Source organism: Lissotriton vulgaris, chromosome 10 (assembly GCF_964263255.1).
Source record: "Lissotriton vulgaris chromosome 10, aLisVul1.2, whole genome shotgun sequence".
NCBI classification, from domain to species: Eukaryota; Metazoa; Chordata; class Amphibia; order Caudata; family Salamandridae; genus Lissotriton; species Lissotriton vulgaris.
In genome coordinates, this window is record NC_141698.1 from 1,003,454,252 (window position 1) to 1,003,478,698 (window position 24,447).

Genomic DNA, 24,447 nt, shown 5'->3' on the forward strand with positions numbered 1-24,447 from the left:
ATCCTCCACGTTCGAATCAGAATGATTTGCAACAACGGAATCGATCGCAGTCTCAGTCGAATAGGTCACAATCACGAAATGACTCCTCTTCGCAGAGATCTTCGTTAGGGTACAATCAGTGTGCCTATTGTAGGGGAGAGGGTCATTTGAAATTCGATTGCCCAGTGTTGCGTGATCGTAATAGTGGTAATTCATCTAGAGGAGGTCGTGGTGGTCCTCAACAGACATCACGTGGTAGAGGTCGCGGTGCTCAAAACGATCGTTCTAACAATTCATCTGACTCTAATAATTGTTTCGATCAGCGCGGATTGTCGCAAGGGCGATCTGCTCAGTACAATGTGGACGATTATTACGTCGATCAGGATGCTGACGACGGTAATTACTAGGACAGCCATAGACAAGGAGAGGGAGTAGTATCAGTTCCGGTTGATCAGAGAGGGCCTTACGTCGCAGTTGCCACCTCGGGCGTCGTTGAGCCTTTTCTGTTGGACACTGGTGCAGCGAAAAGTTCCATCATGCATTCGAAACTCCCTGGCGCACCTTTGTCTGGCTTAACAAATGTTTCCGTTGGATTCTCTGGCGCCCCTGTTAGCAACCCGGTTTCGTGCCCATTGCCTCTTACAATTGGGCCTCGTGAGCTGAAAGCTCCGTTGATTTTGACTACTGGTTGTGGTGAAAATCTTTTGGGCCTGGATTTGCTAAAACGTCTATATGCGACTTTGTACTGTTCTCCTGCGGGAGTAAAGCTTACGTTGGGTGAGAGAGTTGTCTCTCCTATGTACTTATCCATCGATAAGCTTCCACCGGAATTGAGTTCTCTTCCTGCATCTTTGTGGGCGACAGGTCCCAATGACGTGGGCCTGCTTGACATCCCCCCTTATGTTGTTCACTTGAAATCTAATGTGCGACTGCCACGTATTCCTCAGTATCGTATCTCCCTTGATGGTTAACGAGCGTTGTTAGCAATCATCTACGATTTGATTGAGAAAGATGTTATCGAGGAGACTCGGGGAAACGTGTGCAATAGCCCTGTACTGCCAATTTTGAAGCGCACTGATCCATCAAAACCCCCTGTTTATCGTTTTGTTATCGATTTACGGGAGGTGAATAAAATTGTGATTCCTCAGTTCCCTGTGGTGCCTGACATTACGGCTCTACTGACAGCCTCTGCATCTTGTTTCTCAGTGATCGATCTGAAGAATGCTTTCTTCAGCATTCCGATTGCTGAGGAAAGTAGAGACCTTTTCGGTTTCTCTCTTGGTGGCCGCAGCTTTAGGTTTAAACGCACTCCTCAGGGCTACTGTGAGAGTCCATCGATATACAGTCAAGCCTTGAAGGGCCAACTTGATGCGTTTGTGTTGCCGGCTGGTGCGGCCTTGATCCAATATGTAGACGACTTATTGGTGGCTGCAGATACTCAGGACATTTGCAAACTTGCTACGGTGTCGTTGTTGCAGCATCTCTGTGACTTACATCACAAGGTGTCACCTTCTAAACTGCAATATTGTTGCCAAGAAGTAACCTATCTAGGTCACTTATTGTCAAAGGAGGGAAGAAGGTTGACCCCAGAGAGAATTGCAGCGATTGCTCGAATGACTGTGCCAACAACTCAGAGAGATGTGCGTGCCTTTTTAGGTATCACGTCATACTGCAGGCAATGGGTTCCAAATTTTTCATTGCTAGCGAAACCATTGGTGGCTCTTATGTTATGTTATGTTATAGAGTTTTTTATATAGCGTGCAGCTACTCACAGGGAGTGTCCCGACGCTTTCCACCCTCAGCTCATAATGAAATAACACAACACAGCTAAAAACAGGCAACAAAAACAGAACAAAAGCAATAATGAACAGTAATGAACACACTAAGAATTAAAAAGCCAGGTCTTCAGGCCCCTCCTAAACTGGAGTAAATTAACAGTACTCCGCAAAGCGAATGGAAGCTGATTCCAAAGCTGGGGGGCTCTGCAGCCGAAAGACCGCCCTCCCGCACGAGCCTTCCTCACCCGTGGAACCACAGCTCTACACAGAGCTTCCGAACGGAGAGAGCGCGTCGGACGATAGAAAGTCAGTCTCCTCTGCAGGTATCCCGCTCCTGAACCATGCAGAGCCTTGTGCATCAGGGTCAGGGATTTGAACTGGATCCTCTTCCTGATGGGGAGCCAATGGAGCGACTGGAGCAACCCAGACGCTCGGGCACGTCTCCCTAGACCAAAAATCGCCCGGGCAGCAGAGTTCTGCACCACTTGAAGGCGCTGGACCAGATAGTCGGGAAGGCCAAGAAACAAAGCATTGGCATAATCTAGCCTGGACCCGACTAGAGCCTGCACTGTAGTCCTCCTATGCTCCTCCGATAACAAAGGCAAGAATTTGCGGAGCATTTTCAATAGTCCATAGCAAGTGCCGGCTAGGCCAAGAATGTGAGTGCGGAGCGACAGCTGATTGTCGAGCTTAACTCCCAGGTTTTTGGCCACCACAGAGGACTGTACAGGAGGGCTCATGTCGGACGGCCACCAATGCTGCCAGTCCGGATCGGCAACGCAACCAAAAAAAAGAATCTCAGACTTTCCCGAGTTGGCCCTCAGACCGTTCCGCTGGAACCAGTCGAAGACCAGCGCAAGGCATTCCCGGACTCTCTCTCCCACAAACTCTTGATCTTTCCCGCATGTGAAGAGGAGTTGCGTGTCGTCGGCATAAGAGACGATCTGGGCCCCATACGCCTCTACCAAGGCCGCCAGAGGGGACATAAAGATGTTAAATAATGTGGGGCTCAACACAGAACCCTGTGGAACCCCAACTCCCAGTGGCGGCATCTCGGCGGAGCTCTGGGAGACCCAGACCGTCTGGCGGCGGCCTTCCAAGAAAGAGGTAAACCACCTCAACACCGTTCCCCTCAGGCCGATGTCATAAAGCCTGGATAGAAGCGTCTTGTGGGGGACGGTGTCGAAAGCCGCCGAAAGATCTAACATGACCAGCATGGCCCTGCCGCCGGCATCAAGAGTCTCCCTGATGATCTCAGTCACCTCAATCAGAGCAGTTTCCGTACTAAAATTAGGTCGGAAGCCCGATTGAGATGGATGGAGCAGATTGTTAGCTTCCAAAAAACTAGAAAGGGCGCCGTGAGCATGTTCTTACGTGCAAGGATGTTCCAACTCCTTTACCATGGACGGAAGAATGTCAGAAAAGTTTTTCTGAACTACGTGATGTGTTGTGTTCGGCTCCTGTGTTAGGGACTCCTGACTACAGTAAGCCGTTTACACTATACGTTCACGAGAGGGAAGGTTGTGCGTTGAGTGTTTTGACGCAACAATTCGGCGGTAAGCAACGTCCATGTGCATATTTTTCCTCGACCTTGGACCCAGTAGCTAGAGCATTGCCGAGTTGTTTGAGAGCAACAGCGGCAGCTGCGGTGTCCATCCGACAATCTGCAGGATTGGCCATGGATAATATGCTTACGGTGATGGTTCCGCATGCAGTTGACACTCTCTTGAATCGTACGAAAACTCAACACCTGACGAGTGCAAGGTTGTCTGGTTATGAGTTGACGCTTTTGGCAAGTCACATTCAAATAAAACGTTGCAACGTCCTGAACCCGGCGACTTTGTTGCCAATCAGTATGGAATCAGACGAAGTAGCACCTCATGACTGCTACCTACGAACGGAGGAAGAAACAAAAGGTCGTGTTGACCTGAAAAATACTCCATTGGAAGATCCCGATGGGACCTTGTATGTGGATGGGTCGTGTTTTAAGTTGCCGAATGGCGATGTAACGACTGCGTATGCTGTGGTGACGTTGAATACTGTTGTGGAAAGTGCGAGATTGAATCAGAATTCTGCTCAAGCGGCAGAGCTGATTGCTTTGACTAGAGCGTGCGTGTTGTCGAAAGGGAAACGGGTGAATGTGTTTACTGACAGCCAATACGCATTTGGCGTGGCCCATAGCTTTGGACGTTTGTGGAGAGAGAGAGGTTTTATGACATCGCATGGTACAAAGATTCAGCATGGACAACTCGTGAATGATCTTTTGGATGCACTTACATTGCCCAAGCAGGTGGCGATTATTAAATGTAGTGCACACCGTAAGGTGATGGATGATGTTGGTCGTGGTAATGCGTTTGCGGATGAGATTGCTAAGGAGACTGCCCGGAATCTCAGTACTAGAATGTATGTGACGAGTTCGGTAAGGTGGCCTACAGAGACTGGTATGTGTGAGGACACCATCGAGAGCGTAAAAGCAATTCAGAACGAGGCCACTGAGTCTGAAAAGACGAAGTGGAAAGAGAGTACGGGAAAGTTGGATGCGAATGGTTGCTGGATTGATCTGTCGGAGAATAAGAGGTGGATGTTGCCGGATGCGTATGTGCTAGCTGTTGTGACGATGGCACACGGCTTGGCACATATTAGTGTGAAAGGTATCTGCAAGTTGTTGTCCCCTGTATGGAAGAATGACGGTATTGCTAAATGTGCCGAGAGATTGGTTAAGAATTGTATGATATGTTTGATGTACAATCCTGGTAAGGGAACCCCTACACCTCCTGGCCATTTTGCTCCCCCTTCATGTCCCTTTGAGGTGATTCAGCTAGACTTCATCCATATGGAGCGATGCAATAACCTGAAATACGTTTTAGTTGTGGTTTGCGCGTTCTCCCGATGGATCGAAGCCTACCCTCTCAAAGATAACACTGCTCTGTCCACTGCGAAAATCCTACTGAAGGAATACTTTCCTCGGTATGGAATGCCACGAATTGTATGGTCTGATAACGGAAGGTAGTTTTTGGGGAGTGTGATGAAGAGTATGTGTAAGGGCCTTGGAATCACACAGAAATTCCACAGCGCCAATCATCCCCAGTCAGCAGGTTTGGTTGAAGGGTATATAGGCACCCTTAAATTGAAGTTGGCGAATATTCAGGCTACTACTGGTCTCTCGTGGCCTGACGCTTTGCCTTTAGCTCTTTTGTCAACAAGGGCGACTGTACACTCCCGAGTAGGGCTTAGCCCCTACGAGATTGTGTTCGGCCGCCCTGCAAATGTTTGGGGGGTCCCTAGACCGAGTGTGTATTCTGATCTTGAGTACCCAATGTTGATCGACTATCTGCATGATCTGACTGCTAAACTGAGGTTAATTCACCAACAGGTCTTTGAAGCACTGCCGACGCAGACGGAGGGTCCAGGCCACCAGCTCCAGCCTGGAGACTGGGTGGTAACGCGAAACTTCGGACGGAAGCGCAACCTTGAGCCCCGCTTCACTGGACCCTATCAAGTGCTTCTTGCCACGAGGACTGCTGTTCGTTTGGAAGGACGAAAAAACTGGGTGCAGGCCACCCATGCTAAAAAGGTACCTATACCTTTGCCGGAAGACTCGTGGGTGAGGAAGGGCATTGCCTCGTCCGAAACAGAAACTAAGCAGACCTTCGTCCCTTTTAGCGACGCTCAGCCTGTTGGAGAGCCCTCAGTGCAGCAGAACGACATTGTTGAACATTTGTCTTCGAAAAACTCAAGATCTGAACAATTGACTGATCAGCAGAACTCTGTCCCACCATCGGATCAGTTGTTTGACGAACAGACACGTCCTGGGAGAAGCCGCTATTTTCTGCGATCCAATACCAAAGACTAATAAAAAGCTTTGCTTTCTCCCTTGACATTTACGTTACCCCATTGACACCATTCAGTCTGAACACACTCGTATAATTGTGGTTTTTGTAATATTGTGAGTTTGTTTCCATATATGTGTTTTGCTTCCACAGCTAGGAGATTTTGTATATATTTTGTAAATAAAAAATACCTTACATCCGGGTGGACCGTAGGGCCGCGCGGGTACTTCCTTCTGGTTAGTAGGTCTTGACACTAGGTCGAAGGCCGTCGGTTCCTGGGAACTCCTGGGGATTGACTATTGCTACACGGAAAGAAGTGCGTCAAAAACGTTGCGGACGGTTTTAGAGGATGCCATTCTCTAAGCTGGTGGATTTGGAAAAAGCTCAGGCCCAAAGATTCAAGTTGCAGCAAATTACTCGTACAAAATGCTTCATGTTTCAAGTGTTCCTTCTGTTCTTAACTGTTTCCTCGCTATTGGTGGGTGGGGTGTTCTTGCCTTCTGCCTCACCTACCCCTTCTTCTGAACCTAAACATACATCCACTGTTTCTCCTCATTCCTTCCACATCCTACCCCAACACGAGCAGGTCAGACGTGCGGAATTTATGAATAATTCCTTCGTTCAGCTCCTTCATCAGCATCAGTTGGTGGTTAACACTACCAATTGTTGGGTGTGTGGGTTAATGCCACATACCACCGATAAGGGAATTCTGTACTTGGTCCTTCCTTATAGTTCCCAGGGTTCAGCTCGAGCATTCCAAACAATGTTTAGAAGTGCACTAGATTCCTACCCCAATCGAGAGCCACGTCCTCCACACTTTGGTCCCGGTCCGTACCACAAGCCTTTGGCAATAGCGATTGCTGATTTAGATAGGGATATCTATGAGCCGTCGCTCATCCCAGAGGAAGAGGTGCGAGCCTATAGGGATCTGAGTGAGGCTGAGTATAGTGCGCTCGTGGGTGAAAGACAGCTTAAAAGCTCGTCTCCAATATGGATCGTACCCCACCTTGGTAATTTCTGTCTAAAAGGTCGTGGCCGAAGCCCGAGAGCTCATCTTGGAGAGAGTGCTTGCTCCGAGACGTATGTCTTACCAATGCTCTCTTCCCCTGTGTTTCTGACTGCCAAGGGTACGTACTTTGTCTGTTATGATCGTGCATATACATGGTTGCCCCTTGACTTTGCGGGCACATGTTATATTGCAAACTTGTTGCCACCGACTTTTACAGTCGCCTCCGATTACCACAAGACCCGAATTGTGAGGGGCGTGATTAGCGAAGAGGACACTGCCGGTCAAGAGGCAGGAGACTTTTTCAAGGGTTTCTTTCCGTTTTGGGACCTATGGTTAATAGTAGGAACCTGAGACAGTTGACCCGAGTGGTGGAGTCGACAGCTAACATCACTGCCAGTGCCCTTGGTAATATCACAGCAGAGCTTCAGGCGGATAGGCTTATGACGTTACAAAACCGTATGGTTTTAGACGTTGTCTTAGCAGATCGAGGTGGAGTATGCAAGGTGATCCATTCGAGCTGCTGTATTTTCATTCCAGACAACGCTCCGACTGTCTATCAAGCCATCTCAAAGTTGCATAAGATCTCTGAGTCCATTCACGTGGACGTAGGGGATTGGACGCTACTTGGGTGGTTTTGGGGCCTAATGTCGACTTGGGGTTGGAAAATTCTGATGATCATCGGGGCTGTTGTAGCATTCCTGTTCACGTGTTGTCTTTGTGTGCAGTGTGGTCCTGCCTTATGTGGCCTCTGTGCTACGACGTGTATAAGACAGCCGCCTGTTACCAAAGGAACTCTGATGGACAGAATTATGTTGCAGCAACATCTAGATGGTCTGATGAATATCGATTATGATTCCGACTAGTGCTTGCCTACATGAGGGCAAAAGGAGCGTCTGAGGTTCCGTGACGATCGTAAGTGATGTTTTTGACTCGCACGAATATGGTCGAGTCTGGTATCTATGAACCGCAAATGACGAGTTTAGTGGGTGTACGCATTTTCGCTGTGCTAGCCTAAACCGTTCGTTTGTTTCGTGGGTTTCTTCATCCGAGCCCACGGGTTCCATCTTAGATGCGGCATCCATTTTGTCTCTTGCCCTCAAGTAGCCAGCGAACGGACGCTGTCCGCCTCGCGACCGTGGGATTCCCAAACTCTTGCGGAAGACACGTTTCCTTTGAAAGTGTCTTTATGATGAGGGGGATGGCACTGTAAGGCAGATGGCCCGGCTCGAGGCTCATCCTGCCATGCCGGTCTATTGTCTTAGTTGTGTATTCATTAGGCACGTCCCCTTTGATGCCTGCAGCTCGTGTATCCCGATACCACCCCTTTTACACCCTTTTCGTTCTTCTCACTGTTTCCGTCTTCCTCTGCACCTGTTTCTGTCCCTTCCTCGATTTGTTTACTGCTGATTGGAATGTACTAATGGTGGGAAGATAGGCTTTTACAGTTGGGAACTACCAAATGTTTCTGTACTTATGTTCCGGGCCTTGAATACATGAAAGCAACCCCTTATGGTCTTTACGATGGGAACCGAGTTGTAAACCTTTGTGTACTATGTTATCTTATGCATGAAAACTGTATAAAAGGAGCGATCCACAGAGGCAAGTCGAAGCAGACTCCTCGAACCTACACGTGTTGTACTTCCTGTGACTTCTGTGTTCCCTGCAGTAATAAACCTCGAATCTTTGACGCCGAAGGAAGTGTCCCGTGTCTCTGTCATTTGTACGCCGGAACAGGTTACCCACGAAGGTTTTAGGTGTTATCCCTGGCACCGCTGGGTCTTAAGGAAACCCAGTCCTTCAGCTAGGGCCGTGCCTCACCTAGTTGCACGTTTGTACTTAGTGTAGAGCAAATTCCAGCAACTGCGTGTTGTGTACCAATCGCACAGCTTAGAAAGAAACCTTTACAGCCTTTTCAAGTTAAACATTTTTTATTCTGTGTTTTTCCATGGTTCATTCAATAGACTTTGTTATTCACAACGATGCTGTTCAAGGGCCCCATTTGCTTCTCATGAGGCAGTTGTGCCCATCCTGGCCCTTAACGCTTCACGTAGGGACATTTAATTCACTATTAGCAGCTGACAAGCTTTAGTCTATAGTGTCCCTGGTCAAAAGACTGCATTTTTAGAAGCCCTTAAGGAGCACCTGGAAAGTAGTGTGCTTCTAGATAATTTTACCATACTAGGAGATTTTAACTTTCATCTTGATGGGCCTAATAATAAAGATACTATTTATTTTATTGATACCCTGTTATGTTTTGACTTAAAACAACTGGTTACTGCTCCCACCCATCAAGCTGGTCACACGCTAAATGGTATTTTAACAAATTTTCAGGAATTGCATTTACTTGATATTATTCAGGTTACCTGGTCTGATCATATGGCTGTCCAGTTTTTGCTTCAAGCCGACGAAGACAGGCCTTGGCTTGGAACACCAAATTAAAATGATCAGGTCGTGGAACAAAGTAAATGAACAATATCTAATTAGAACTCTTGAGTCCGCTCAACGGGTGTTAACGGGTAGCCTTGATATGGCAGCTTCGCTATACTCTAATTGGATTCACGAGACAGTAAATATACTAGCCCCTTCAAAGAAAATCATCAGCCACAGAAAGAGTCCGTCAGCCGCTTGGTTTTCCGAGCATTTAAGACAAAAAAAGAAAATGTGTCGTCAGCAGGAAATGAAACGGAGAACTATGCTCCGGAGGAAAAACTGAGAAATAAAAAACTGCTCCAGGAATACAAGAACCTGATTGTAGCCGAGAAAACTAGTTTCTTCACTGAAAAGATTAGATCGGCGGCAAATTCGCTACGTGAGCTGTTCAAGACGGTGCCCAATTTATCAGCCCTGGCTGTCCCGCCTACTCAGACCCCCTTGCAACTGTTTTGCGACAATCTAGCAAGGTTTTTTGAAAACAAACTTGAGGCGGTTTATGAGGATCTCATTCTTAAAAATGGGTTTAACCATCAACCACAGGCTACTACTCAACTTTATCTAGGTCATCAGTCTTTTGATAGTTTTCCTGCCACTTCCTTAGACCAAATGATAGAGCTCCTTAAACAAACTAAATCCGGTGCTCCTTTGGATCGTTGCCCGCCTAAAATGCTGACCAAAATAGCTGATTGGATTGCACAGCAACTCTCCCTGATGTTTAACAACATCTTAACATCTGGAACTTTACCCCAGAGTGGAAAAATGCTACCATTTTGCCCCTCCTTAAGAAACAACCCCTTGATCCTGCTTAAGAACAATACTATCGCCCATGATGAGATTGATGCTTCTAGCGAAAGTACTTGAAAGACATTTCACACAGTATTTGTAACAACATGAAATCTTGGACAAATCACAATTTGGTTTCAGGAAAGCCCACTCTATGGAGACCAGAAAACAGGAATGGGCCTTGACTAGGAATCAGTCAGGCTAAGTCAAAATACTCTAAATAACAATATGTGTGCCAGGACTGATCGTTTTTTGAAAACTGAAACTGGCTAATGACCCCTACGAATGAAACATAAACGTCTGCTTAATCATTTGCATAATTTAATGATATAGCTTGCATTTTTCTTTTTTGTAAATTTTTGAAAGAAATATTCTCTGTGCAAAAAAAACTTATATGACAAATTCTATATACAAATATGTACACAATATACAAAACATTTACAATTGAACAAATTGCACTTACACCACATGCAGAGCCAACCTGCACGAAGGGATGAAAGAGGTAGCCGAGTGGATGACGACCAGCCGCCTGAAACTGAACTCAGACAAGACGGAGGTCCTCATCCTGGGCTCCTCACCCTCCGCCTGGGACGACTCCTGGTGGCCTCCCGCCCTGGGCACCGCACCCAAACCGACAGACCATGCACGCAACCTGGGCTTCATCCTGGACTCCTCCCTCTCCATGACCAGGCAAGTCAACAACGTCTCATCGGCATGCTTCAACATCCTCCGCATGCTACGGAAGATCTTCTGGTGGATCCCCACCGAGACCAGGAAGACCGTCACCCAGGCCCTCGTCACCAGCCGACTGGACTACGGCAACGCCCTCTACGCCGGTACCACCGCCAAGCTCCAGAAGAGACTCCAGCGGATCCAGAACGCCTCAGCCAGACTCATCCTCGACATCCCACGAACCAGCCACATCTCCGGACATCTGAGAGACCTCCACTGGCTCCCCGTCAACAAAAGAATCACCTTCCGCCTCCTCACCCACGCACACAAAGCCCTACACGACCAAGGCCCGAGCTACCTCAACAGCCGAGTCAACTTCTACGCTCCCAAACGCCTCCTCCGATCAGCCAACCACGCCCTCGCCGACGTCCCCCGCATCCGAAGAGCGACTACAGGAGGAAGGTCCTTCTCCTACCTGGCCGCCAAGACCTGGAACTCCCTCCCGACCGACCTGCGCCTGACCCAAGACCACCTCTCCTTCAGGAAGAAGCTGAAGACCTGGCTGTTCGAGCAGTAGCGGCACCCCCCCCCCCAGCGCCTTGAGACCCCACGGGTATGTAGCGCGCTCTATAAATGTCTTTGATTGATTGATACATACCTCTTTCAAACTTCACATACATACTACACAATGTTCACTAGGTGCACCATAGTATAGGCAAATATTACACTTCAAGAATGAAACCGATTATGCTGAAACGTTTAAAGTGATTTTTCGATTTCTAACTGTGAATAAACTAAAGGAACAATGATGACTCCTTAGTTCGTGTGACCTGGGACCAGGTCGACGCGTTTCGAACCCTCAGACTGGTGGGGTTCTCATCAGGACCAAAAAGACTCTTAAGTCTTCTGAACAACCGATATCGTGTGTGGTTGAGCTGTCTTGGAATCCCTATTGTGATAAATCTGGAGTTTTTTGTCAAAAGGGAGCCTCCTAGCTGCCAAGTGCCATCCTAGTTTCGCCGCGGGGTAATTATGTGTCCACGCTATGTCAGTCCGTGATTATCCTTGTTTATGACAAACTGCCTAAGTCAGGATTCTCTTCTTAACTTGTAACGCAAAACTGTCGGGCCGGGTTCTGTCCCTCTGTGGACGAATGCAAGACTAACTTGGATCGTAAAACTGGGGCATTTACTTCCTGGAAGTCACATGGGCTCAGGTGCTGCTGGGCTTTCTGGGAAATGTACTCTATGGAGACAGCGCTATGGTAGTGGAAAAGGTTAGGGCAATTTTGGACTGTGGGGATAGAGCTGCGGTGGTCATTTTGGATCTTTCGGTGGCTTTTGGCACAGTAAGTCATGCAATTCTGAAGCAGCGGTTCCTTGACATAGGCGTCAGTGGTACGGCTTTCGAACTGCTCTGTACCTTCCTGGATGGAAGAGAACAGTCTTTTTGCATAGGGAATTTTAGGTCAGAATCCTTTTCCTTACGTGTGAAGTTCTCAGTGCTCCTCGATAAGCCCCACCATATTCAACATTTATGTGGGCCCTCTCATGGGACTGATAAGATCTTTCAGTTTTCGTACAATCACCAAGTTATCGTCCCCCTGACTAACAATATTGATGAAGTGCCCCTGTGTTTCAATAAATACATGAGTGCCTTTGTACAATGCATTCGAAACCATTGCCTGAAATTAAATGCAGCAAAGACCAAAGTTCTACTTTTTGGGTGGGATATATCTTTCTGGAATCAATCCTGGTGGCCAGAAGATCTGGGTCCAGTACCCAGAGCAGTGTCTAAATCCAAGAATCGTGGAACAATTTTTGATACTAAGCTGTCTTTTAGGGAACATGCCAACCATCTCAACACCTCTTGTTTTTATACACTAAACATTTTGCGAAAAATCATCTCCTTCCTACCTTTGGAGTTACAAAAAATTGCAGTTTCTTCCTCAATCCTATCGAAATTCTACTATTGCAATGCAAATCTGGTTGGTGCCCAGCAGTATATTCTAAGCAGGCTCCAGAGAATACAAAACGCTGCTGCCAGGGTCTTGACAAATATAAAAAAATCGGACTCAGTGGCCAAAGCCAGAGGCGAGCTTTAATATTTGCCTGTATAAAAAAAGAGTCGTTTTCCAAGCTTTGTGTATAGCTTACAAAGCAGTGCATTGCCACTGCCCCAAACTGCTTATGAAGAAACTCTTATGGTATACCATTATATACAGTATATACAGGACTCTACGGTCAAAGAATTCTATGACTCTGTCAGTTGCTCGCTTTTGTATGGTCTCCTGGGGATGGAGAGGTTTTTCTCTTTCCACATCTCGCCTCCGGAACCAAATGCCAATCTCTCTGAAGAACTCTACCAACTTCCTGTCTTTGAGCAAGCTTCCTAAAACTTGGCTTTTTACTCTCCCACTCTAGCGACTTTTCTGACTCTTCTTCTCTTTCACAAGCAGCGCCAAGACGCCTTCGGGCATACGCTTTACAAATTAAAAATAAAATAAAATCAATCAAACCATTGCTCAACCCACTTAACTTAACTTAACTTAAGAGGCAACATGTAAAGTATATATGTAGCACTTCAAACAGTAATAATGTGAAAACACAACACAAGAAAAATCCCAAACCACTTCAGGCAAATAGAATAATATGTCATAATAAATGATTCGAGACCAAAATGACAAAAATCCAAACAGTAGACTTGAAAATACTTGAATTCCAAAGATTTCACGTAAGTATAGCACCTAAAAGCACAAATCGCCTATCGCGATTATCAAGTTCTGAAACACAGGGTGAAGGTCACAAGTTCAGGGTGAACTGCGATGAAGCACGGGTAGGATACAGAGACCATGTTCCCACTAAATTACTTACTTTCAAAGGTCCAGCACAAAGAGTTCCCGCTGCAATGGAGGAGTCCCCAGGAACAGGGAATGGGTGGCAAATGGTCATTGCTGTAGCATGAAGAGCAGGCCAGGAGTCGAGGGCGGACATCACTGTGACATAAAGAGTAGGGTACACCGGAGCTTCTCGTTGGCGGGCAGCACAGGCGGCAAGGTCTTGGCATGACCAGGCTCATTCGCAGTCGCGAAGAGCCCTAAACTTCAGGATTTCTCCTTTCTGTGAAGAGGGTATTCAACTGATGCCACACCAAGAGATCAGGACCTTAGGGGCACATCTTAGGGATCAGGAGCTCACTTCAGCATAGGATACTAGGGATCAGGCAGGTCCAGTTGCAAGTCCAGTACAGGTCCAGCCAGCAGGTCAGCAGAGCAGATGCACGGGGGCCCAGGGCATGTTATGCCCCTGTAGCTAAGAAGACAGTCAGCTGTCCCTTGGAGTAGCTTCAGCCTGGGATGAAGGGTGCAGGTCAAGTCTTCCGTATCAGCACGTAGGCAGCTGGCAGCAGGGTTGCAGAGTAGTAGGTCAACAGTGTATGGTAGCAGAGCAGCACAGCAGCTTTTCTTCTGTAGTATCCACAGGTCCAGAAGTGTACTGAAGAGTTGGGTCTGAGTTTCAATATTTATACTTGGTGTCAGCTTTGAAAGAGGAGAAGGTTCTAGATGTTTCCACCCCCAGAGGTTTTTGGAATTTCCTGCCTTTCTGCCCTGGCGCTAGTTTGTCCATATAATGACAAACCCTTAGTGAGTGTGCACAGACAGAGCATTTGTGATGTGCAATTGCGGTGGGTGACAGCTCCGCCTCTATCAATTCAGAGATGGTCAACCCTGCCAACACCTATTAGACATAATCTCTCTGTCTGGGAGCAATACACAAAGACCAACTGCCATCTCTACCTATTCATGTGACCCAGGATACAGACTGCAGGCACCAAATGGTGAGGACTAGAAAATGCCAACGATTTAAAAGTGACTGAAAATCCAACTTTCCCATTAAAGAAGGTATTAACTCTTAATACTTTAGACACCAAACTTGATATTTCTATCTGCTGCCAATTGAGTTATAATAGTTGACGTAAGGTAACCCAATGTTATCCTATGGGAAAGGTAGCCTCGCAGTAGTGAAAAATGAATTTTTGACTACTAGGACATGTCCAACTTTTTAAATACACTACACCCTGCCCTATGGGCTATGTGGGGGCTTTCCTAGGGGTAACTTAAATGAATTAAAAAGGAAGTTTTAGGCCTGGCAAAAGGCACTGGCAGACCTGAGACATATTTAAAAAGGCTACTTAAGTGGGTGGCACAATGAGTGCTGAAGGTCCAACTAATACCATTTAATTTACAGGCCCTTGGTACATGTAGCACTACTTTACTTGGGATTTACAAGTAAACTAAATGTGTCAATTGGGTGAAAGCCGTTGTTACTATGTTTAAGGAGTGAGCACAGGCACTTGATTAGCAGTGGTAAAGTGCCCAGAGTCTTAATGGCAACAAAAACAAGCTTGGCAAAAAATTAAAGAGTAAGGCGAAATGTTCGAGAGAAGCCCACCCTAAGGCTGACATGTATAATAGAGCTCCTTTCCTGAACAGACTTAATTGGCAACGTTAAGCTGTATCCCCAAAGAAAAGTGTTATGAAAAGAAGTGAGAATATGAACTTTGCACTGTAAATGGCCAGTTTGAAATGCACTCAAAGCAAAATATTGCATACAAGGTATTTTCGTCAATGGGGAAGTGTTTGCATCTTTAAGAAAAGCCTGTGCATTTGTGCCTCTTTTATTTGTGAACAATAAAGGCAAAAATACAACAACATGCTTTCATGACAAGTAAAACATATGAATACGTAAAAGCAATAAGTGAATAGCGCTTCCTACCAAAAACACAAACCAGCAATTACAATGCTATTATGTCAGAAAAAAAAAATTAATAAATAGCACCAATGGGACATAGTTATATCTAGTAATAGCTATGAAGTTAATGACTGATGGACAGCCATTTCAAGTAATGGCAAACATTAAAAGGAGAAGCCAAAACCAATGGTTCAAGGGGACTGACACAATTCCCACTCTCTCTGTGTACTTCTGGTTGTACGCCTTTGAAGAATTGATGACATGAGTTTTCCAGACAGCTAAAGCTTCTTTAGTGAGACCTAGAAATACAGAATGTTGTCACCACTTTGGCTCATATTTGTTTTCCTCCTACTAGCAAAATTGTTTTACAAAATATGAAAGAATGGCAAATAAAGTCAATCCACCCTTGATTATTTGATCCTTGGCACCCATCAACTATATTCCATTTACTCAATGACACTCCTTGTACACAGTGTTGCTTGAATATACTGTTCTATATTAATGTGCTTATAAAACGTTTACATTTTGATTGAACAGTTTGGGATAGGCACATTTATAAAACAGGAAGTAACCAGCGGCAGCCGGCGCAGGTAAGCACGGTGGGGTGGGGCAGGAGCAGGGCGGGGTGGGAGGCAGTAAGTCGACACACAGCGGAATAGGTAAAATTAAATAAATAAATAAAACCTATTCTGTCATCTGTCGACTTCCCCCTCGTTCCGTCCCACCCATCTCCACCGCCCCACTGCGCTTACCTGCACCGGCCGTAAATCATGACCCTTGTGCTGAAGTGAATCATGAAAAGACAGAGGAAAGTGGTGATCACAATCTAATGCACTAATGCACAGTTGTTTTGAAAATGTAACTCACATTTGTATTACTCATTGCCTCTCCATTCTAAAAAAAAAGGGGAATACAGTGCTTTCCATTTTTTTGATTTTACTTCACACCTTACGACAAGTTAAAAAAAAATCTTTCAGGAAACATTTAGGGAGGGACAATGACGGTGATTGACAACAAATATATGACTCCTAGGAACCCAAAAAGTCATTTGTTGCAAAAAACAGAGAAGAGACCATACATTCATTTTGAATGAATTATTGTATACAATTATTCATTATCTTGAGAAAGCCAATGGGCCAATTTAACCCAAGCGAAACATGTGTCATCTAATAAGAAAAAGCTTGGTATTGCATAGGTATTATTCCTAATCTACTACAATACAGAGTTCTAAAAGCTCAATTTCCTTAGAAGCTTGAAGTAAAAACATTTTCAATAGTGGTGCTGCTCTACATGATCAACATTCAAAAAGCAACCAAAGGCTTGCCTTACTTATTCTGAATAGAAAAATGCACTGTGGCTTACCCTTAACAGGACTTTATCCTCCACATCAGCAAAATACATCTTGGGCACTCCAAGCTCAGAGGCAGCTGCCCACTGAAGTATTGCCTGCAGCTGACGGGCATGCTCATCGTAGACGGTGTTCTGATTTGTCACCAATACTTCAGAAGCCTCTGCTGATCGCTTTGAGGAAATTAGTCTCACTGTCCACCCTTTTTTGGGAGCAGCAGGGATCTGTTTGCACCTCCCATTAGACGAGAAAGGCCTTGTTATGGCACGGGCTTCTGTTATGGAATCCAGCGTCACTCCAGTTTCGGTCAGATGGTCTACAAATACGTCAATACTTTGAATTCCTGTCTGATTGGCTATTATGTCTATCACTCCTCCAGGGTTATCCCTAATGAATTCTGATACAGCAGAGCAATAGAATTTAATTGCAGGATCTAATTCGCTCTTCATATTATCCAGTGAGAAGATGGCTACTTTAGGAACATACTCTACCTCCATAGAACAAACAGGTACCTCAGGCTTGACCGAACAGGCTTCATGTGACAACATAGTCTCGATCACCTTTTCATGGAAGTCATGCATGCTTTTTACTTCAACATCTAGGTCGATTTCTGGGGGAACATCAACAACAACATTTGGCTCTTCAACGTCAACGTTGATTTCTGGGGGAACATCAAGAACAACATTTGGCTCTTCAACGTCAACATTGATTTCTGGGGGAACATCTACAACAACATTTGGCTCTTCAACGTCAACGTTGATTTCTGGGGGAACATCTACAACAACATTTGGCTCCTCAATGTCAAGGTTGATTTCTGGGGGAACATCAACAACAACATTTGGCTCCTCAATTTCAAGGTTGATATCTGGGGGTACATCAACAACCACATTTGGCTCCTCAACGTCAACGTTGATTTCTGGGGGAAGATCAATAACAGCATTTGGCTCCTCATTGTCAATAACGGTAACTGGTGGGGGCTCTGGGATCACTTCTATGACTTCAGGTTCTTTCTCCACAACATCGGGAACGATCTCCGGTGGCTCTGGTTCGACATTGACGTGGAGCACTGCCTGTAGTTCCTTAACCTCCTCTACTGGATCCTCTTTCGGAATGGCTGTGATTGGTCTGGATGGACATGGAGTTGGCTGAAAGTTGAACTCATTATATTTGTGTTTATCATAACAGGAGCCCATAACTTCCTTGAGGATCCGCAAACTTAGTCTCTCTGCATAGAGCTTCACATACAACTTCACCAATTCCTGCCTGTCTTTTGCAGTTTTTAGTGGGCTTTCAACTTTACATTCTGACCCACTATCGGTAATCCTCCCCTGCAGTGAGGCAAACAGATGTTTCATTATTGAGTCTATGAGCCGTGAAGCTACCTCACTGGCATACCTCATTATTCCCCACCTCAATAACGTAGCAAAGTCAAACTCTGTCATAGGAAATCCCCCTTTGTCTGTGGTCGGTGTACAGCCACACTCACTTGGCCTGAACTCAAGAAACAGGTACTTTACCATCACCACCATACTTTCAGGGCACGGCCCCATGGGGGAAAGTGCTGTAGCCTGTTGCTTTGTCCTTTCTGGGATGGCTTGGGGCAATGGCCGGGGCACCTGTGGCACGGGGCACGTGGTATCTGCTGCCTTCCCACTTAACTCTAGAACTGGAGGCTCCACTGTTAGTTCAGGAGGTGGAGGTTCAGTTGGTCCTTCGACTGGGGGCTGCTCCTCTAGTGGTTCGACTACTGGCTGCTCTTCTGGTGGTTCGGCTGCTGGCTGCTCTTCTGGTGTGTCTACTGCTGGCTGCTCTTCTGGTGGTTCGGCTGCTGGCTGCTCTTCTGGTGTGTCTACTGCTGGCTGCTCTTCTGGTGGTTCCTCTGCCGGGTTCTCCTCTGGTGGTTCAGAGGCAGGTTGTTCTTCTGGTGGTTCGATGGCAGGCTGCTCTGCTGGTGGTTCATCTGCTGGCTGCTCCTCTGGTGGTTCATCTGCTGGCTGTGCCTCTGGTGGTTCATCTGCTGGCTGCTCTTCTGGTGGTTCGGCTGCTGGCTGCTCTTCTGGTGGTTCGGCTGTTGGCTGCTCCTCTGGTGGCAATGTCTGAGGCTCTTCTGGCACATGGCATGAGGTTGCGTCTGGCTTCTTTTTTTCCTCTTGAACAGGAGGCTCCACTGATGGTGTGGAAGGTGGAGGCTCAGTTGGCTCTTCGACTGCGGGCTGCTCCTCTGGTGGCTCGACTGCTGGCTGCTCTTCTGGCGGCTCGCCATCAGGCTGCTCTTCTGGTGGCTCAGCATCAGGCTGCTCTTCTGGTGGCTCGGCATCAGGCTGCTCTTCTGTTGGCTCGGCATCAGGCTGCTCTTCTGGTGGCTCGGCATCAGGCTGCTCTTCTGGTGGTTCCACTGCTGGCTGCTCTTCTGGGGGTTCTGCTTCTTGTTCCTCAGCTGGTTGTTCAGAGGCAGGCTCTTCTTCTGGTGGCTTGATGGCAAGCTGCTCTGCTGGTGATTGAAAGTGTGAAATGTTAATAGAGGCTTCCAATGCGCCCTCTGAAACAATTTTCATTGATAATTCTGAAGCATATTTAAGCACTTCAGGGTTAACAGCCTTTACAGGTTGGCTTCTGATACCATCTGGTCCACAAATCATTTCTCTTCTCTTTGCTGCCTCTTGGCTAGCCGTGTAGAGTACGACAGAGGATAGTCCAGTTGCGTAGAGGGCTACCTCATCAACAGAGGCCGCAAGGCCTCGGTACATTGCATCCTTTTGACCTGAATCCAAACAGTAATCTTCCTTGATTTCAAATTCTTCAGACTCAAAATGAAGTTTCATTCCGTTTAAGATATAGGTGAAGATTTCATTGGCTAGCCAATCTGTGTAGCTGGTATACACGTTGAGTGATGGGTCAGGTGCTCTGGGGGTGGTGTTTGCTAGGCAAGTATTGGCTTCCCACTTGTATTTGTAGCCCATTAGTTTGAGGGCATGCTGGAACCCAAGCTTGTATTTCTCCAGATCAGTAAAGATGGAACTCTTGTCATAGACCCTATCTTTGGTTGACGCGAAGAGGAATGCCGCCCCTGGGTCTTTGTCCTGCAAGGAGAAAGAAATGATACATTAGTTCATCCTTCACACTTGCTTTGCAATCTAATCCGTTGCCTAATTGGCTGATCTAATCTTTTGCCTGATTGGATGATGTAATCTGTTGCCCTATTGGCTGGATAACTACCACAAGGCAGTTGTTCCCCCTCTACCAGAGCAGTCTCTTTCGGATTAGTGATATATGTTATAAACTCCAGTGGCCAGATTAGGTATGTTTGTATCCGTGCAGAGACAAATTGCACCGAAGTTTCTGATGACTGACTGGTGTTAAAATGCACATTGTCACTAGCCATTGGGTGCCAATGTAGTGTGTGCACCAGTTAGTGAGTATACATATAATTTGCTTGAAAATTTTAGAGCAAAATGTGTCTACATTGGTGCAAGTTTGTGTATTCTCATGCTTAGATATACTTGGGAATGTGACATTAGAACATCATATATGCTATAATATAATTAATATGAACATGTAATATAACACATAATATCCGTATGATGCATGAGTGATGTCACAATTTGATGAGTGCAATTTAAAGAGAGGCCTGTACATTAATCCTGAAGTGTGTGAGCATTTTCCATTCCCACACAGCACTTTTAAGAATCTGGTACATTCTGGTTTTCTCTTCCGAGGCAAGCACAGCGGCCACCACCATGGCTACGTTAAAGGCACTGTAGGCAGCATTATAGCAATTAAGTGTGTCAGGAACAGCGTTGTTTTATTAGGAAAAGGGGACCAAACAAACTGCAATTTAAACCCTTCCTTGGCACTCGGAATTCCCTTGCACTGGGAGTGGGACCCTCTTTCACCAACTCCAGAAAAAGAAAAGGGTTTCCTGGCACACGGCAGACACTTTTCAACAAGGGAGTAGCCAGCCAATTAAAATACCCCCCACTTTGATCCATACCTGGAATGCCATTGGGTGAGTGGAGCGGGTAAGCCCTACCAACTCTAGAATAGGTCCCTCATTAACCACTTGCATTCATCTTTAAGCCTATCATGTATTCAATCAATCAATCTATCTGAGTACATGTAAAGCGTGCTACTTACCTGTGAGGGTCCCAAGGCGCTAAGGGTAGGGGGGTTGCTGCTACTGCTCGAAGAGCCAGGTCTTGAGGAGTCTCTGAAGGCGAGTAGGTCTTGGGTCTGCCGTATGTGGGTAGGGAGGGTGTTCCAGGTCTTGACGGCGAGGTAGGAGAAGGATCTGCCGCTGGAGGTCGTTGGATGAGGGGGACAGCGGCGAGTGCGAGGCTGGCGGAGCGGAGCTGGCAGGTGGGGGTCTGGAAGCTGAGTCTGCTGTTCAGGTAGGCTGGTCTGGCGTTGTGGAGTGCTTTGTGAGCGTGGGTGAGGAGCTTGAAGGTGATCCTCTTGTCGACGGGGAGCCAGTGTAGGTCTCTCAGGTGGGGGGTGGTGTGGCTGCGGCAGGGGACGCTGACGATCAGATGGGTGGAGGCGTTTTGGATGCGTTGTAGTCGTCGTAGGTGTTTGGCTGGGATTCCTGCATAGAGTGCGTTGCTGTAGTCCAGTCTACTGCTGACGAGGGCCTGTGTCACTGTTCTTCTTGATTCGGTCGGCATCCACTTGTAGATCCTGCGGAGCATGCGGAGGGTGTTGTAGCAGGAGGAGGAGACGGCGTTGACCTGCTTAGACATAGAGAGGGAGGAGTCGAGGATGAATCCTAGATTGCGCGCATGGTCGGTGTGTGTTGGTGCTGTTCCCAGTGTGGTCGGCCACCAGGAGTCGTCCCAGGCTGAGGGGGTGGGTCCGAGGATGAGGACCTCCGTCTTGTCCGAGTTCAGCTTCAGATGGCTGCTCCTCATCCAATCAGCGACGGCCTTCATTCCCTCGTGGAGGTTGGTTTTGGCGGTGTGTGGGTCCTTGGTGAGGGAGAGGATGAGCTGTATGTCGTCAGCATAGGAGATGATGTTGAGGTTGTGATGGCGGGCCACTTGTGCGAGGGGGGCCATGTAGACGTTGAACAGAGTTGGTCTGAGGGATGAGCTCTGGGGGACACCGCAGATGATGTCAGTGGCTTCGGATCGGAAGGGTGGTAGGCAGACGCTCTGGGTTCTGCCGGAGAGGAAGGATGTGGTCCAGTCAAGAGCCTTCTCTTGGATTCAGGCTTCTAGGAGGTGCGTCTTTAGAGTGCGATAGCAGACTGAGTCAAAGGCGGCTGACAGGTCCAGGAGGATGAGGGCTGAGATGTTTCGCTGTTGTCTAGTTGGCGCCTGATGTCGTCTGTGGCAGCGGTAAGGGCTGTCTCGGTGCTGTGGTTTGGTCTGAATCCGGACTGGGATGGGTCCAAGATGTTGTTGTCTTCGATGTGGCGGGAACTAGAGCAGGGAGATGGGCCGGAAGTTCTTGAGGTCCTTGGGGTCTGCTTTGGGCTTCTTGAGGAGGGCGCTGATTTCGGCGTGCTTTCAACTTTCCAGGAATGTCGCTGTTTCGAAGGAGATGTTGATGACTTTCCGTAGTTAGGTTGCGATGGCTGCATCTGCTTTGTTGAATAGGTGGTGTGGGCACGGGTCAGACGGAGATCCCGAGTGAATGGAGTCCATGACCTTGCGAGTCTCGTCGTCGTTGACGTTGGACCAGGAGGTCAGATGGTTGGCACTGGTGGTGTTCACAGGGGAGGTGGAGTCTGGCGTAGTCGGGCGGTCGTGGTGTTGAGCCATCTATCCATCTTTTCATACTTCCATCCACCCTTTCATTATTAGTTTTCCACCCATCCATCCTTCTGCTCACACTCTTTCATACATCATTTTACCCATCCATTCATTCTTCTTCATCCATCGACCAATTCACCCTCCATGTATCAATCAAGTAGTCCATCCTTGCATACCTCCATCCAGGCGACCCTTCATCCATTCACTCATTCATCCAGACTTTAATCCTTTCAGCCACTTTCTTTCTCTCACTCGTGCATTGCTTTATCCTTACATCTACCAGTCCATTCGCCCTTGCATTCATCCTTTCATCCTCTTTACCCTTTCTTCTCATCACAGTTTCTTCCTTATTTTCATTTGCCCTTCATTTTACTCTTCCTTCCATACCTCTGTCTTTCTTCCCTCTCTTTTGTTCTTTTCATTTCTTTATTGTAATTAACTTTCCTTGCTTGACCTCTGTTGTGGTGTCCCGTATTTTTAAGAGCTCTTTTTCTGCAGAGCTGCAGACAGGAAAGTCTCATAAATAACTGTAAAACAAATGTAAATGTAAATCCATATTTGTAAAGCGCAAACTACTCACCCTTGCGGGTCTCAAGGCACTGGGGGCCGCCATGGAAATTAAGTGAGCTATTGACCGGATGCCCCGGGCCACCAAAGGTGGCCACCTACGAGGGCGGCCACCCTTAGTGCCAGAGGATGGCAGAGACCTCGGAACGGTCTAGTGTTTGGGGGGACCGGATGGTCCCCCAGTGATGTCACTTCCCATTTGGGGAGGGGTCCGAGGAGGCTATATAACCTAGGCGGCGTGGGTCAAGCGCCCTCTTTGTTCCTGGCCGCTGCTCGCGCTGACCCTCGCCCTCCCCTGCCCGGACCCTGACTGGGTGACTGCCCGTTGCTGTTTTTGCTGAAAGGTGAGGAGGCGAGATGTGGGTTTTATGCCTGGTCGAGGGTGGTGGATTTGCGATGGGGAGTGTGGGGGGGGGTCCATTCAGTGTGGGCGGGGGGGAGGGGGAATTGCTCAGATGTACTGGGCCGCCCTGCTGTCCGCGTCGTGTGCTGATGGTTGAGGAACTCCCAGGCCACTGCTGGAATGAGGGGAGACCGTGGACGGGAAACCTTTCTTCTTGTTCACGGACTGCAGAGGGGGAGGCTGCGTTGCTAATTGTTTATTGGTGATCATTATGTCAGGGCAGCTCGAAGTTTTAACAGCTCACATGGTTACCAGTGGAAACCATTAGGCGTGCCGGTACGGGTGCAGAGGGGGTGGGAAGATGGCGACCCTGCGCAGTATTTAGATCGTAGTATACTCATGGTTGAGGCGAGGGGCAGTGCAGCATGGGTACACTGCGCTCGTAGTTATGTCACAGGTCCTGGGGGCTTGAGCATATGGCGAACGGGCGGGTTTCGCTCACCGTGTCCGTAGGGTGCACGCGCCAGCCCCGGGCCTCTGACCTACTCCTTGGGGCTGCCAGAGGGTTGGGGAGATGTGGTGGTGGGCGGGCATCTGGCCTCCTGCTCCCTCCCTTGGCCCCCGTGCCGGGAGGGGGGGCGGCGCCTGCTTTGGGCCTTGTAGGAGTTTATTCCCCTGGTCTTGGGCCGCTGTTTGCTCCGGCGGCTTCACTGGTCCAGCTGTCCTCGTGGTTGGGGCCCACGCTGGACACTTTGGGGCGATTATGGCCGGAGGCCCGAATTTCTGCTCGCGCATGTGCGTTTTCGCTTGTGCTCATCCCCCCCCTTCTCCTCGCGGCTCACTCGTAGCGGCGCGGCTCCCCAGCCCTGACGCGAGCATGGGTGTTCGGCTGGGCTTAGCAGGAGCATTCTTTTACTATACTTGCAATCTACTACCGTGAAGTGCCACGTAGGCGTCAATGCAATTTTAGGAACAGCTTTGTTTACCCGAGGTTAATTTTGTAACGTGAACAGTTTTCTTGCAAACGTTAATGCACATGTTTATGTATTTTATAAAATGGGGTGAGCGTCTGGCTACTTGTTTGGATGTTATAATCACCATTGCTATGCGGGGGGAAGGGAGGATTTAACGCTTTTCTTTTGTCTTACTGCAGGACAGCTGCACGAGAAGGTCGGCACTCGCTAGGATAGCACACACTCCATGT

At 47.6% G+C, this 24,447-nt stretch overlaps 1 protein-coding gene across 1 annotated transcript in view; it reads right to left on the reverse strand.

Annotated features, from left to right (window-relative positions):
* LOC147689136 (uncharacterized) overlaps positions 1–24,447 on the reverse strand; it is a 270,996-nt gene that overhangs the window by 78,276 nt on the left and 168,273 nt on the right. The window contains exon 4 of the mRNA XM_086939872.1: positions 16,598–19,663. Within this exon, the coding sequence (XP_086795998.1) occupies positions 16,598–19,663 (3,066 nt within the window). The remainder of the gene's footprint in view (positions 1–16,597; positions 19,664–24,447) is intronic.